The following is a 14,115-nucleotide window of genomic DNA, read 5'->3' on the forward strand; positions in this document are numbered from 1 at the left end:
AGTCACCACTGAAAGAAGTTGTGCGCTCGCAGCGGGACAGATACTTTAACTTAATGTCGTGGCGATGAATAAATTAATTGTTTCGCCTGTTATGTGTTGCCCAAACGCAAATCTTGAGTAGGTCTACTCTGTTTTCTCACATTTAAGAAGGTCTTTGTACAGAGACAACATGAGATTTGCTTGTAGCTACAGCACCTAAAAAACCCACTGTAACCTATTTTCATACACACACCCAGCCTCGCTTTCAATAAAACACACACTGGCATTTTATAATTGCGATCAGTGAAATATATGAAAACAATATAAAACACAGTTCAAAACAACAGTTGTTGTTGCTCTAAAGCTTCATATTTAAAAGCAGCTCAATGTAGAGCTATCAGAAATTAAAATCAGCCTCCTCTTGTCATATTTGGAGCAACACTGTTGCTTCAGGCTGTGATCAGGCTTTTTTGTATCGCTCATACTCTCTCCATTAAAACAACCTGCTCCTCTTGGCTGAAATCAGCCTGTTGTCGCTCCACTTAGTGAGGAAGTGAGCCTCTTCGCAGTACAGGCCTAAGGTCAGACTCATAATATATGGTTAAACCTTTGAACTGAAAGGCTTATCACACTATAGGTCTTAAAATGTGAAAATGGTTAGCAGTTGAAAGATTTCATTCAAAATTAAGAAAAGTAATCAAAATGTAATCAAATGTAATTAGTTATATTACTTTGAGAAAGTAATTGAAATAGTTACACTACTATTACATTTTCAACAGGGTAACTTGTAATTGTAACCAACTACATTTCCAAAGTAATCTTCCCAACACTGACCGGAGAAGCTCAGACAAGAGAACAAGCCATTCGGCTTTCTCCTTACCCAAGCCATGCACAACATGTCCAGTTGATTGTGATGTTTCTCTGCTTCACTGATTTTAGGAAGTGCTTTATTTTGGTCACCACAATCTCAAGAGAGAAATACGTCTACTGAGCTGTCAAATGGCACATTACATTCACCAGCTAGTCACTGATTAGCCATCTGTCTGCCAGTGGTGCTAGACAGGTAGTGAACACACAGTGTCTGCTGCTGCAGGGAATGAAGTTGATGGGAGTGGTGGGAGTGAATCAAAGTCGTTAACACTAACTCAGGGGGAGTGCAGAGTCAGGTGAAAAATGACTGAGGGTTCGTCAATATGACCAACCTTCGTCAGTCAGACATAGAAGTCTGATCCATTGTTAATAGAGGAATTTGGAAAAGCTCAGCTTTAATGTGGAGCCTAGTTCACTCTCACATTGGAGATCGGTAGATTTAATCAAGTCAAAAGCCTTTTATCGAGCTCCTGTAAGAAAAAGCTCCTGTGTCCCGCAGCCTCAGTCAACTTGTCGCAGGACCGCTTACTCCGTTAGAATTGGATAGTGCATAAAAATGTACACATAAGGACTAGGGGTGGGAATCACTTAGCACCTCATGATTTGATTCTGATTCTGAGGTCAACAATTCGATTCTAAACCAAATATCGATGCATATCGATGCAACAATTTTTTTGTGTACAGTACATTTATTTGTTTATTTTATCATTTATACATAGATATGACTTTCTATGAACACAGAATCCTCCTGTTACAGGCAATGAGCATATCCCTGAGAGAAAAACAGTATACTGTAGCCTATATAAAAATAAAAAAAGCTTTCAATGCAATAATCAATGCAGCTTGGATTTTAACACATTATGGACCTATGTATCAGCTCTCATACTAAAACATGGTTACTTACCTATGCGCTTTCATCAAAGTGTTCAAAACTTCTGTTTTAGTTTCATTGTAGAGCGTCGGTATGTCTGTGTCAGTGAAGTGAGGTCGAGATGGTATTTTGTATCTTGGCTCTAGAGTGAACACCATCATCCGAAAACCCACGTTCTCCACAACTGAATACGGTCTTAAATCCAATGCAATAAAACTTGCAATGGATTTGGTAATCCGCTTCGCTCTCTCAGAGTTCAGTTGAAGCAGTGCCACCGCCTGCTCGATCGTCCTCTGGCTGGCATCTGCAACAGGTCACTGCTTTTCTCTCAACTCTGGGTTGTATCGTATCGCACAAGGTGGTTTTTCAGTTGTGTTGCCAAAGTATTTAAGTTGAGTTCCACACACCTTACAAACTCTGTAGGTCTTGTCAATACTCCCCTCGATTTCATGGAGCTCAAAATGCTGGTATACAGTAGCTTTCAAAGAAGTCGGTGCTGGTCTTATATGCTTGGTGCTAGCCATTGCAGCCATTTTGTTGCCACTCAAACATAAACAACTCGTACATGTGTGTTCGGTGCGCATGCGTGTACAGCAGAGAATCAGCAGGAGCTTTCTGTAGCACTCTGCAGCAGGCGAACTGAATGTTGCAGCGGGCAAACTAATTTCAGTTTTAACATTCCGATTATTAACTTATCTGCATCGAGACATAATCATTCTAGAGAGAATCGCGATGCATCGAAGATCCGGAAATTTTTCCCACCCCTAATAAAGACACAGACATTTTTTTTTCTTGTTGTTGAGCAGATATGATGAAGACATTTATGTATAGGTAATGCATTTCTCCAGTATTCCAACACGCCCCCTGTGCTACCAGCTGCTAGCTGCAAAGCTAACTGAGCTAACTAGCTAACAGGAGTTACGGCTGGCAGCAGTTAGCAGTTACTCTGGGGAAATGCTGTCCCCTATTTGTTTCAAGAATAAATACAATAGGTGGACTTTTTTTTTTTTTTTTTTTTTTTTACATATTGCACCATTAACTGAGGAAATGCTATGGCATGCTGTCACACATATCAGTTCCTATGAGTGACAAATAAGAAGAAAAATCAGTGGAGCAGGTGTAGAAACACTTTGCAACCCTCGAGGTGTGATCTCGTATTTGTGATCTCTTTTTCAAAGAAGATAATTAAGTTATTTTCATGGCTTTGTTGTAAAAATTAACAAGAAGTAAGTATTTTTTTTTTTTACCTGCATCTGTTTTATCTGTTGTAGATGTTTAAAAAAGAACGTTACAGTGGTGAAATATTACTCAAACAATAACATCTACTCATGCAGTCACCAGGATCAGCTTCTCTTAAGGCATGAGAACCAGTGGGCATGAACAAGTCACTGTGACTCACTCTGTCCTGTACACTTTACTGATAGGAAAAGATGTCTAACCATCTTCTGCTGTTCTGCAGTGGTAATGGCTGTGCAATTATGGAACCTAGACCGTCTGGGTCTAGATATCCTGCATGCTGCAACACTTCTGCTTATTTCTGCCATCAACCACTTAAGATAAAAAGACAACTGTGAGCAGAGACAAATTTACTTTAGATTGACAAAATTTACTTAAATTCCAACAACCAAAAACTATCTAACAACAAAAAATATTTTCACTGTAAACTAAAATACTGACACTGTTTTTAAATCAATGTTGAGAAGAGAAGTAAGCTCATGTTATATTGAAAAAGAATATGCGGTTTGAAAATTCCATGTGTCTATTTAAGGATATGTTCAACCGAAAATGAAAATGTTTGAATTATCTCCTCACTCACCCGGCCGATGGGAAGTCGGATGAAGTTTCATAGTCCACCAAACATTTCTGGAGCTTCGCAGCCGAGCAACGTTGTAGCATTCTTCTGAACCACTTAAGTAGATGATGACATGTTTTAAAACACAAAATGGCTCCTTAAAGCTCGTCCTGTGCAATCTAAGTCTGCAGACGTTCTGAGAATCTAAATTTGAGTTTGAAAAGACACATTTACTCCCTCAACACTTAGCCAAGCTCATGCACGCACTTCAGACAGGTTGTGCGCTAACGCTTTTAGCTTAGCAGCTACGGTGAGTGTGTAAAGTGTGTAAATAAAGTCTTTTCAAATTAGTTAAGGATCTTGGGGTTTAGGGCCTTGGATTATGGCGAACAAAATGTTTGGAGCCATTTCACGTTAATTTTCTGTTGTTTTTATTCTTAAGGTTTTAAAACAAGTCCCCAGATATCTCATTTGTTTAGGACAATGCTGCTATGCTGTTTTGTTGTGGAAGCTCCAGATTTTTTTTTTTTTTTTTATGAAACCTCAACCTCATTTTGATGGGGATGGGGGTAAGTATTGACTGGAGTCTCATTTTCAGGTGGAGTTATCCTTTGAGGCTCTTCTAGGGATGTGATCAAAAACGATAATGTTAAGACTAATATTCCTGAATTGTGTGCAATACATGAAATACAATTAAATGTTAGCTTTCCTCAAATTCAGTTTACGAGAATATCATCAAACGTGACATCCGCGCTGAAATGTCCATATTTGATGGGTCGATTGACTTTTCGGTAATATAATGCAAAGCTAGGAATCACAAAGCTGATCTGAATTATCATAGATATGTACAGGACTTGATTTGCATAAATTTTCATCCCAAGAAGGCAGGGACGTAATTTAGCTCGCACTGAAAGTCTTTATTTGATTTCATTCCACTTCACCATCTCCATTAGACCTGTCAAATAATCCTGTAAAGATTTTAGTCTGAGGATGACATGGTGATCTCACAAAGGCTCATTGTGCTGCTGGGGATCGGAGTGCTGATGCTTCAGTTGACAGCTGAGATACATTCCTGCCACCAGTCACAGCTCCAGTGTTTCGGCTTGTAAAAGAAAAAAAAAAAAAGGTCACAATTTCTGACAATTGCCTGCATGGTTTGTATTCTCCTCGTTCCCTGTCAAAGGGATCACTGGAGAAGATGAAGTGCGAGCCAGGTTATAGAAGAGAATATGGAGAAAAAAAACATTTGATGCAAGCAGATTGTCAGCTGCAGGGCATGTTAAATTCAAAGAGGTCTTTATTCATGTTTTTAGAAACGTTAGTGGTGGTGTTAGTCCGGTTAAGTGTTGTGGAACTGTGAACCCAGGGAAACACAAGAAATAAACTCGAGGCTTCTGATTGATTGAAACAGAAGTAAATGGGTGGTAAATGGACTGACAACACTTATCACATTCACACACATTTAACACACTTCTGGGCGGATGTGGCTCAGGAAGTAGAGTGGGTCATCTAGTTAGATCGTGTGAGAATGGTTGAATGTGACAAGTGTTGTACAGCACTTTGAGTGGTCAGTGGACTGGAAAAGCACAGTAGAAATGCAACTCCATATAGCATTTATTTATGGTAGAGGCAGCCATTCAAGGTGCTCATCAGGAGCAACAAAGCGTCTCCTATCCAAAGCGCCTCATGACATTCCTTTGCTCAGCTCAATCCCACTCACACACTCATTTGTGTTTAGTTATTCTATACCTGTGAGAGGGACAATGATGGCTTAAAGCACCTTGTGCAAACATGATGTTATACCTTGTTGTGACATTAAGTTAGTTGGTCACCAGAATTCAGCCCGAAAACTGTTTAAAATGTCACACAAACATGAATATAATCACGTTTATATTCCAGAAAGTCCAGATGAAATGGCTAATCGAGTGCTATTTGCTTTGGCATGTAAAAACAGGCAGCGGCCAACAGCGTGGAATCTAAGGGAACACAGTAACGATGTGTTTTTTTCTCTGGCTGATTCACCGAGGGTGGCTTACCCAGTTTACAGCAGTTAGTGTTACATTCAGCAGCTATGAGAGCTTACTTTGGCGACAAAGCTTCCGGTATCTGTCAACCAGGAAACTCCATAAATCACCTGTACCTGAACTGTAACTGACCTCCATCTTTGACGCCACAGATAATCCTGGTCACTGTGAAACTGCTGGTTATCAGTACTTTTGTCAGCTGTTACATTAGCAACAAGTAAAGTTGTTTGTCCAGAGCTGGTCAAGTCAGAGCAGCCCGAGGGCAGCAGAGGCCACACCAGCAAATAGTTTAAATGATTTTCCAGGAAGTTACAAAAAGTACAATACCATAAGACCTACAAACTGGCTTTGACCACTATTGGGCCTGATACTGGCTTATAGATGAGGTGCTAATTATTAAATATGAAATTAATTTCTTTTTCCATAGATCTGGTACTACACGAATGGGATCCTTCTGGAAGCAGGCTTTGCCAAGAACATCATCCCCTACATCACACTGAGCACCGGGGCCATCGAGACTTTGGCTGCCATCGCCTCGGTGAGTATTGAACTTTATGACTTCACAGCTGTCTGATTCTGAGCATAAAGCTGCTTTTGATATAAACACTCGTTTTCATTTGTTTTGTTTAACTCTAAGTAATCCAGGTCGTGGCACTCTTTGGTAAAATATTTAAACCATTTGAGAAAACACACCCGTGCATCAGGATAAATGAACAAAGTGTTACGTTTCAGACAAGATGTAGTCGCAGTGCCAAATCCAGTAAGAAAGGCACACTCATGTCTCTTCATTAATTGAGTGTGTATATGCCCTGTGAGGGCTGCGATCTATTTCTGTGATTCCTCTCAGCACAATTTGATTGAAGCTGATCTTTGATCTGCAGCAGGGAGGAGAAACCCACTGAGCGACTTGGCTGCGAGGTGACTGACTTCAAACACCAGCATGTACCCATCAGATATCGGTTTTCTCTCCTGCCCTGCCGTTTTCCCCCCATCCTCCACAGCCAACTCAGCCCCAACTGCCTTTGATGAACACCACCTTTTTTAAATTGCAAATAATAATAATAATTAGACGTGGCCGGGGAAAGGGAAGTCTGGGGCTCGCTGCCGAAGCTGCTGCCCTCGCGACCCGACTTTGGATAAGCGTTTGACAATGGATGGATGGATGGAATAATAATTAGACTGGCATTCACAATAAAACTACCATGTCCAGCAGTTATAGAGCTGAAAGATTGAATTAAGACAAATTAGATTAATTCATTTACCTCATAATAGTGAGAAGGGTGTGCGTAGCTCATCCACAGCCAGAGAAAAAGCGAACACATACAAGGCAGCAGCAAAACACAGTTTTTGACATCTTTTCTTAAGGGAAGCAACCTGTGTTGATATTTCATTCCTACTGATTTGTATGAGCCTCATGTTCACCATCACGGGAACCTTGACATCCGATGAGAAAGATTAATTTGATTTGTGGTTTCAGGAGCGTCAAATATTTATGATATTCAAATCAAAGTCTCCCCCTGGCTGTAAATTGTGACTTTTTTCATTTAGGTGGCAAACATTTCAAAGAAGAGGTTTAATCCTCCAAAATCCTGTGATATGTGCGTCTTTACATGACAAGTTGAATACACCACAGGGGGCACTCAGCTGCAGCTCTGGTTCCATTAGTGATGCCTTCACACAACACAGAGCTGCCAGCACACAAACAGAACACATCATGTGTTTTCTCACACATGTGCATATGTCATTTTCATACTCCAGATCAACAAGGGGTAAAACACTGTGCAATAAAAAGCTCAGTGTATGCACAAGCAGGTCCACTGCAAGCAATGAATACTATAGCTATAAATACTGAGGATAGATTACATGTCTTTTCACATCTGCAGTCCAGTGTTAATGAGTTTTGGCAGTACCCAGGCAAGGTACCCAGGAGTACCCAAGCAAGAGAGAAGGAGACTGTTGCTTATGGATTGTTGTACATGTATATATCATTAAGTAAGTAACTGATTGAACTATGCAGTCCAATTTATTTTTATATAAAAGGTTTTATCAGTCGATTTATTTGACCTAATATATACGTTTACATATACAGATTTCCATTGTTGTTCCATTGTTGTAACTGGTGACTTCCCACCGATCTATTATTGTTGTGTGTCGTGTATCAGATGGCATGTTTAGCCGCCTCTCCATGCTAGTCCTGAGGTCCCTTGGACTGGTGCTAGCAATATGAATATGTTTTGATGACTCTGGCCCAATCCCAAACCCGCTTTGCTTATTCATGTGTAGGCTTAGGGTATCCCAATGATGGGATAGAGGGTTAGGGTGAAATGTTCAGGGTGACACAACCCTCCAAACTGAGGTTTTATTAGAGGCAGAGTTTGAACCGAGGGTTTATGAGAACTCTGTTGTTTCAGTGTATTACAGTCCTTATCTTTACAACAAGCATAAAACAATCACTACTGGTTTGCTGATGTCTGGGTAGCTAACTAATAGGGGTGGGAAAAATAATCGATTCTTAGATGAATCGCGATTCGGACGTGGATGATTCTGAATCGATTCACAAATGTCAAAAATCGATTTTCTACATGTTAATTGACAACGTAATGTTGACGGAACACAAGAGGCGGAACTCAGAAGTGCGAAAGTGCAGCACTCCGGACAGTTGACGGCGTGCGCACAACAAAAAACATGGGATGTGTCGTGAATGTCTGTACTCACAAACAACTCATGGGTGGAACGTCTGAGGCATTTGTTCACGCCGAGCGGCTCGAGAGCAGCGTGGCTGATAGCTGTTAGCTGTTGGCTGTTGGCTGATAGCTGATAGCTGTTAGCTGTGGCGTTGAGTGCGCAGCGTCCAGGTTAACTTGCGACACCTGTAACTAACTATCGGGTATTTCTGTCATCCCGCTGTGCGTTCAAATGGTTACTTAAAGCCATCGTTCCCAGCCGCATACATCGTTATTAAGCTGAATCAAAGTCGATGTGAAAACTGTACACTGTCAAACAGCCCGCATAGTGTGGTGAAATCCAGCCCGAACTCAGCGTGAGGTCAGTCAGCTGTGAGACGTCCAGATCAACCTGTGATACAAACACCTGTATCGACGGTGACCAGCCGCATACATCGTTATTAAGCTGAATCAAAGTCGATGTGAAAACTGTACACTGTCAAACAGCCCGCATAGTGTGTTGAAATCCAGCCCGAACTCAGCGTGAGGTCAGTCAGCTGTGAGACGTCCAGATCAACCTGTGATACAAACACCTGTATCGACGGTGACCAGCTGCAGCTGTTTTAATGTACTACATGTATGCTGCTACAGGAACACTTTTCTTTTCCTTTTGGTTCTTTGCAAAGCTGGATGTTTGCTAGCAAATATAAACTTCCAGTTGATTTGCCACATTTCTTTCATTTGTTTTATTAATTAAATATATTGGAAGTAAATTAAGTATGGATCATTACAAATACTTTGCTTTGAAAGTACCAAGTAGTCACACAGTGAGAAAAAAGTAGGAAGTGATTAGCAAACTCAGATTTTATTTATTTATTTATTTTAAATCGTGCATGGAAATGTACATAAAAAACTTGCTGCATCGAGATGCATCGAGAATCGATTTAGAATCGAATCGTTGACCTTGGAATCGGAATCGGAATCGAATCGAATCGTGAGGTGCCAAGAGATTCCCACCCCTACTAACTAACTAGCAAGCTAACGCCATATTGTAATTGCTGATTTCTGCATGACAGTCCCACATTCTGATGTATTTCAATGTGATTCAAATTGATTTAGATTATAATAAGAAACTTTCCTTTCTTTGCATGCAAAAAGAAGGATTAAAGTGAATATTTAAGATTGAGATGAGAGATGACTTTATTCATTCATCATGCCATCCAGATCTGTCACTCTGCACCATGATCACAGAGCATTAAACAGAATATTTGACTGAGATACACGGGCTATTACGTCCTTAACACATCTTTGCAATGGCTTCATGTGTTAATTGGTCAAAATTTTACGCTTTGATTCAATAATCATGTCCCTGGAGTGGAACATCCTTGAACGGTTGTCCTCTGACCAGGACGACTAAATGTGTTCTCTCCTCCAACGCTAATATAACACCTTCTGTCTCCAGCAGCTTATTAAGGGAATTTTAGTAGTTGCTTGTGGCAATTTTTTGCACATTCAGTACAAGGACATCAGCTTGTGGTTGTGGGTCATGTATATGGTATGTTGCAAATGAGGTGAAACTGTCGGTCTAACACGGCATTGATAGATGACTCTGAATAAAATAAGTGGATGTTGAAGAGACATGGTATAGACGGATGAGTCTGTCCAGCCTTTTTATTGAAATACTGTGTTTTTCAGCATTGTGAAAACCAGTGGATAGAGAAGGTCACAGATTAAATATATCATTCATCCAGGTGGCCTACCCTACCTGACACTCGTCAACAGTGAGGAAAGGCGATACCTCACACATCTTCAAGATTAATTCTTGTAGTTTTGCATAACCGGACTGTAAAAATACTGTGTGGCAGAATTTCTTTTTGTCGTATCTGCTGGACCCAAGAATGTTGCCTGTAAAATGCTGCCTGTAATCCCCCTTGTGATGGACTTATGACAAGGGTTTGGCCTTTCACCGCAGAAGTGCCGAGGTTTTAGAATGAATGTGTCGGCATCACTGGTGGATGCAGAGGGGTGCAGGGGGGGGCGATCGCCCCTCTGGTGCCCCCATCTTGAAAAAAAAAAAACAGGCCCCTTATAGATAAAACATGATATAAAACATGATATGGTGCCCTTCCAGTGGACAAAACGTAGTAGACTGTTCTTTCGTCACTATAGATATGTCACGACTTAAAAAAAGCATTAACTCCTTTCTTTTTTTAAATTTTTGCTTCAGGCCCTCTCCTTTCATGCTCCCATGTCTATGCGTTCATGGAGGGACGTCATACAACTTGGGATAACTGTGTTTTTTTTCTTGGTGCTAAGATGTTTACGAGTCAAGCATCTTCCCTGCAATTCACACTGCCCGGAGTCAAACTCTATGCATTCATGTCCCCTCGCATCTGTTCATGTCTTTCAATTGGCTTTGTATGCGCTCGTGCTGCCTTTGAACTGAGCATCTCATTAAGTCTGAATGCATCATTAGGCATCAACCAAAGACTTGTTTATTCTGCGTATTTATGAAGCTCTGTTTAAAGTGTTTGTTCTCTTTTATACCCTCCTTTGTTATTTCTGATCTTAACTCAGCAGTGATAAAGCCATTGGGAAACAAGTTATGAAAGAAGAAAAGTGTCAGTATGTGTGATTACTTAATGCAAAATGCTATCTGCTGAGCCCGTGCCCTCTTCTCCAGTGCCCCACTGAGCCGTCGCCCTTTCACTGCGACACACTTGTCACTATCCGGCTTGCTAACACGCGGGAACTGTGAAGTGTGTGCCATCCCACATTAAATCACACACATCGGGCTGTGTCGTCACACTCTGTAGCCCAGAAAGGCAAATTAAAGTCTAAACAAAAACAAATTAACACAGAATACAAAAACTGACCTGATGGAGAAGCTTTTTAAATCCCAGTGATCCTACAGATAGATAGATGAGGTGAACATATCAGTATTCTCCTTTCATGTCTTTGTCCTACAAGGTTATTTGTGTGCTGATTATTCAGTCAAAGCGTTATTGTTAGTGTGTCTTTATGCGACAGATTTCCTCATTCAGAGGCTCTCCCAAGGGTTTTTTTTTACCAGGCATAGCGCAGAGACTGCATGTGAAGTGCCAGTGGTGCCTTAAGCCGTAGCCAGTCGTCTGTAATGGCTCATCTGCTTAGTGATGTGATGAATAATGTCCAGACATTAGCCCTGCCAACCTTCAGGGTGAAGTCACCAGTCTGACCTCTGTCGAGCCTGCCAAGAAGTGGAATATCGGGTCGTGCGAGATCGGTCAGTTATTCAAGTTCCATTGGTAGTTTATAGGATTGCAAGTCATTAAAGGGGCATTATGTAAGAAACAATAAGTGAACTAAGATTATCCACAGAGTGTCAAGAAACAACAGTGTTTACATTATGTTCTTGTTGGCTACTGGAAACTCACATGTCTATGACTTTCATGTCTGTAAAGGAGGAGATTGTGGTGGAGTTACAGGTGGAAAGGCTAGCAAGCCAGTGAGCGCTGTTTTAGACTGCGTTTCAACATTTGTTAACTCGAAACCACTGGATATTTGTGTTACTGGAGACCTCAGGACATCTCTGTTTGTGGTATTTTAAGCCAAAACATGATTGTTTTCATACCCTAACCATGTGTTTTTTTTGTCTTAAAGATAACATTTGAATTTAAACCTAAAGAAGCCTTAGTTTTCAACATATCTGTGGTTTGCAGTAACGTACATTGCCAGCATTTATTCCGGTAACAGTGTTGCAAGCACTCTGTCTGGACATATTGTCATGAAACAATGGCTGCTTGAAACACACTTTTCAAGTGTATAGTGGCAATTATACAACAAGTAGTTCCGACCAAGCAATCTGATTGGTCAACAAGACATTTAGACCGAGCTCAAATCAGCATGACAGCACGCCTGACTCATTACTCAAAATATTACTCCGCCAAGTCTGTGGCAATAGTGTATCCATCTCCATGGCAACATAGTAACTGTCAGAGCTGGAGCAAAAAAAAAAAAAAAGTACGGCTTGAAATTCCCATCTTTCTGCCGTAAAATATGCAGAGGAAAAGTCGGGAGAAGCAGCCGCTAGACATTTCTCTGTCGACCCCAAGAGAGTGAGAGATTGGCGATAAAAAAAAAACGGAGCTGTCCGAGGAGGACAGCAACAGGGCCAGGCTGCCTGCTGGAGGGAGGAAGAAGGCTAGTGAGGAGCCTGAGATAAACATGCGGGAATTAGTTATCAGCAAACGGGCACGCCACGAGAGAGTGGCCCGCAAAATGATCAGGGCGATGGCGAAACAAATGTACGCCACCGTGAGTGACAGCAGAGATGAGGAGTTATCTGTGAGTGCTGGTTGGATAAATCGTTTCCTCCGCCGCACCAACTTCACTTGCAGAAGACGACTGTTGCCCAGCAGGATGCCAGAGAATTCACAGAGAAGCTGGAGAAGTTTGTGACATTTTCATCCCGGATTTTTGAGAGGGAGGAAATAAACGCCTGTCCCAAATTGCCACCTGGTCCCAAATAAAGAGTTCTGTTAAGTGATTGAAACAAATAAACGCCCCGGCTATTATTTGTTTTGTGTGTCTTTTTACAATTTATTTGTCACCGTTCATAGTGTTTTTCAGGAGAGAAATATAGTTCGCCAAACCGACGCTGTTTCGCTTCTCCCTCTTCGCTGCTTTCCTCTCTTTTTCTTTTCTTGACCGGTGACGACAACTCAGCCTTTTGCCAAGAGTTGAAATCACCGTATTTTCCAAGAATATTAAAGTTAATGTGAAACTCATCCATACTAGTGCCCTAGGAGTACGTTTTTCTGATATGAAGTAGACTACAGATCAGCTGACGTCGCTTAGCGACCGAAGACGCTGGGGTGAAAAGTGACCGGACTACTTGCGGAACAAAGATTTTAGAGCGCGGAGTGCTACGAAATACGTGAATCAGAGGTAAAAAGGCCGCTTTCCTTGACGACGGTCAAATATGCTTAGCAGCGGTCTGTTATACGAAAATAATTGACCGCCGAACGTTGGGAAGGCTAATTCAAGTGAGTGGAGCATTCTACAGCATTAAGAAGAGCCGTGTAATAATAAGGGTTGGATTATTTGCTGTAGTGGTAAACTACGTTCCATTACACATGTGAGTCTACTGACGTGACTGATTTTGACTGACCCCATGTGTTTCCATGGAAACGCAACACACACTCACAAAAACCTTTAAAATTTGAGAGCAAATTGTCCATCAACATTTATATATTTTGATTATACATTTTATTTTTGTTGGTATTAGTTGTATAATCGCAATATTACCCTCAAGGGTGTGCTTTAACGTCATTTGAGCACTTCAGTGCTGCTTGCGTCCTGACCGCATCACTGTTGTGCTCAAATGACGTTAAAGCACACCCTCTCGGGTAATATTGCTAAAGTGTATGATAATGACAGGGAATCAACAGATGGCATGTACATGAGAGGACTGAACAGCAATCAATTAATCAAGGGTTCACTTAATAACACACAAACACACACACGTGCACACACACACACACAGACACACACAGTCTATTTCTGTCTCTCAGGTCTCATTTCTTATTAGTGAGTGCATATACTTTCCTCAACAGACACTTCATTTCTGTCCCCAGTCTCTACATACATATATACAGGCTCTCTCACACACACACACACACACACACACACGTGTTCATAAATATTCAGTCTCTTTCACCTACAGAGACCTTAACGAGCTGCGGCTTTACTGGTGGCTTGTGTGTGTATGTGTGTGTGCATCTGTCTGTGCGGGGCTGCAGCGTGGGTAGTGTCTGGGAGAGAAATGGCCAGTGCCTTCAGGGACTAGTGGGACGTGCAGAGATCCACACACATTCACGCTCACACACACGCATGCACGCACGCACACATACACACAGTCAATTCGAATGCTTG

General features: G+C 41.4%; 1 protein-coding gene across 3 annotated transcripts in view; it reads left to right on the forward strand.

Annotated features, from left to right (window-relative positions):
* Window positions 1-14,115, forward strand: part of slc2a9l2 (solute carrier family 2 member 9, like 2) — a 118,980-nt gene that overhangs the window by 49,647 nt on the left and 55,218 nt on the right. For all 3 annotated transcript variants that reach the window (XM_030418794.1, XM_030418796.1, XM_030418795.1), the window contains exon 9: window positions 5,964-6,074. In XM_030418794.1, coding sequence (XP_030274654.1) covers window positions 5,964-6,074 — 111 coding nt within the window. The remainder of the gene's footprint in view (window positions 1-5,963; window positions 6,075-14,115) is intronic.

Source organism: Sparus aurata, chromosome 6 (assembly GCF_900880675.1).
Source record: "Sparus aurata chromosome 6, fSpaAur1.1, whole genome shotgun sequence".
Taxonomy (NCBI): Eukaryota; Metazoa; Chordata; class Actinopteri; order Spariformes; family Sparidae; genus Sparus; species Sparus aurata.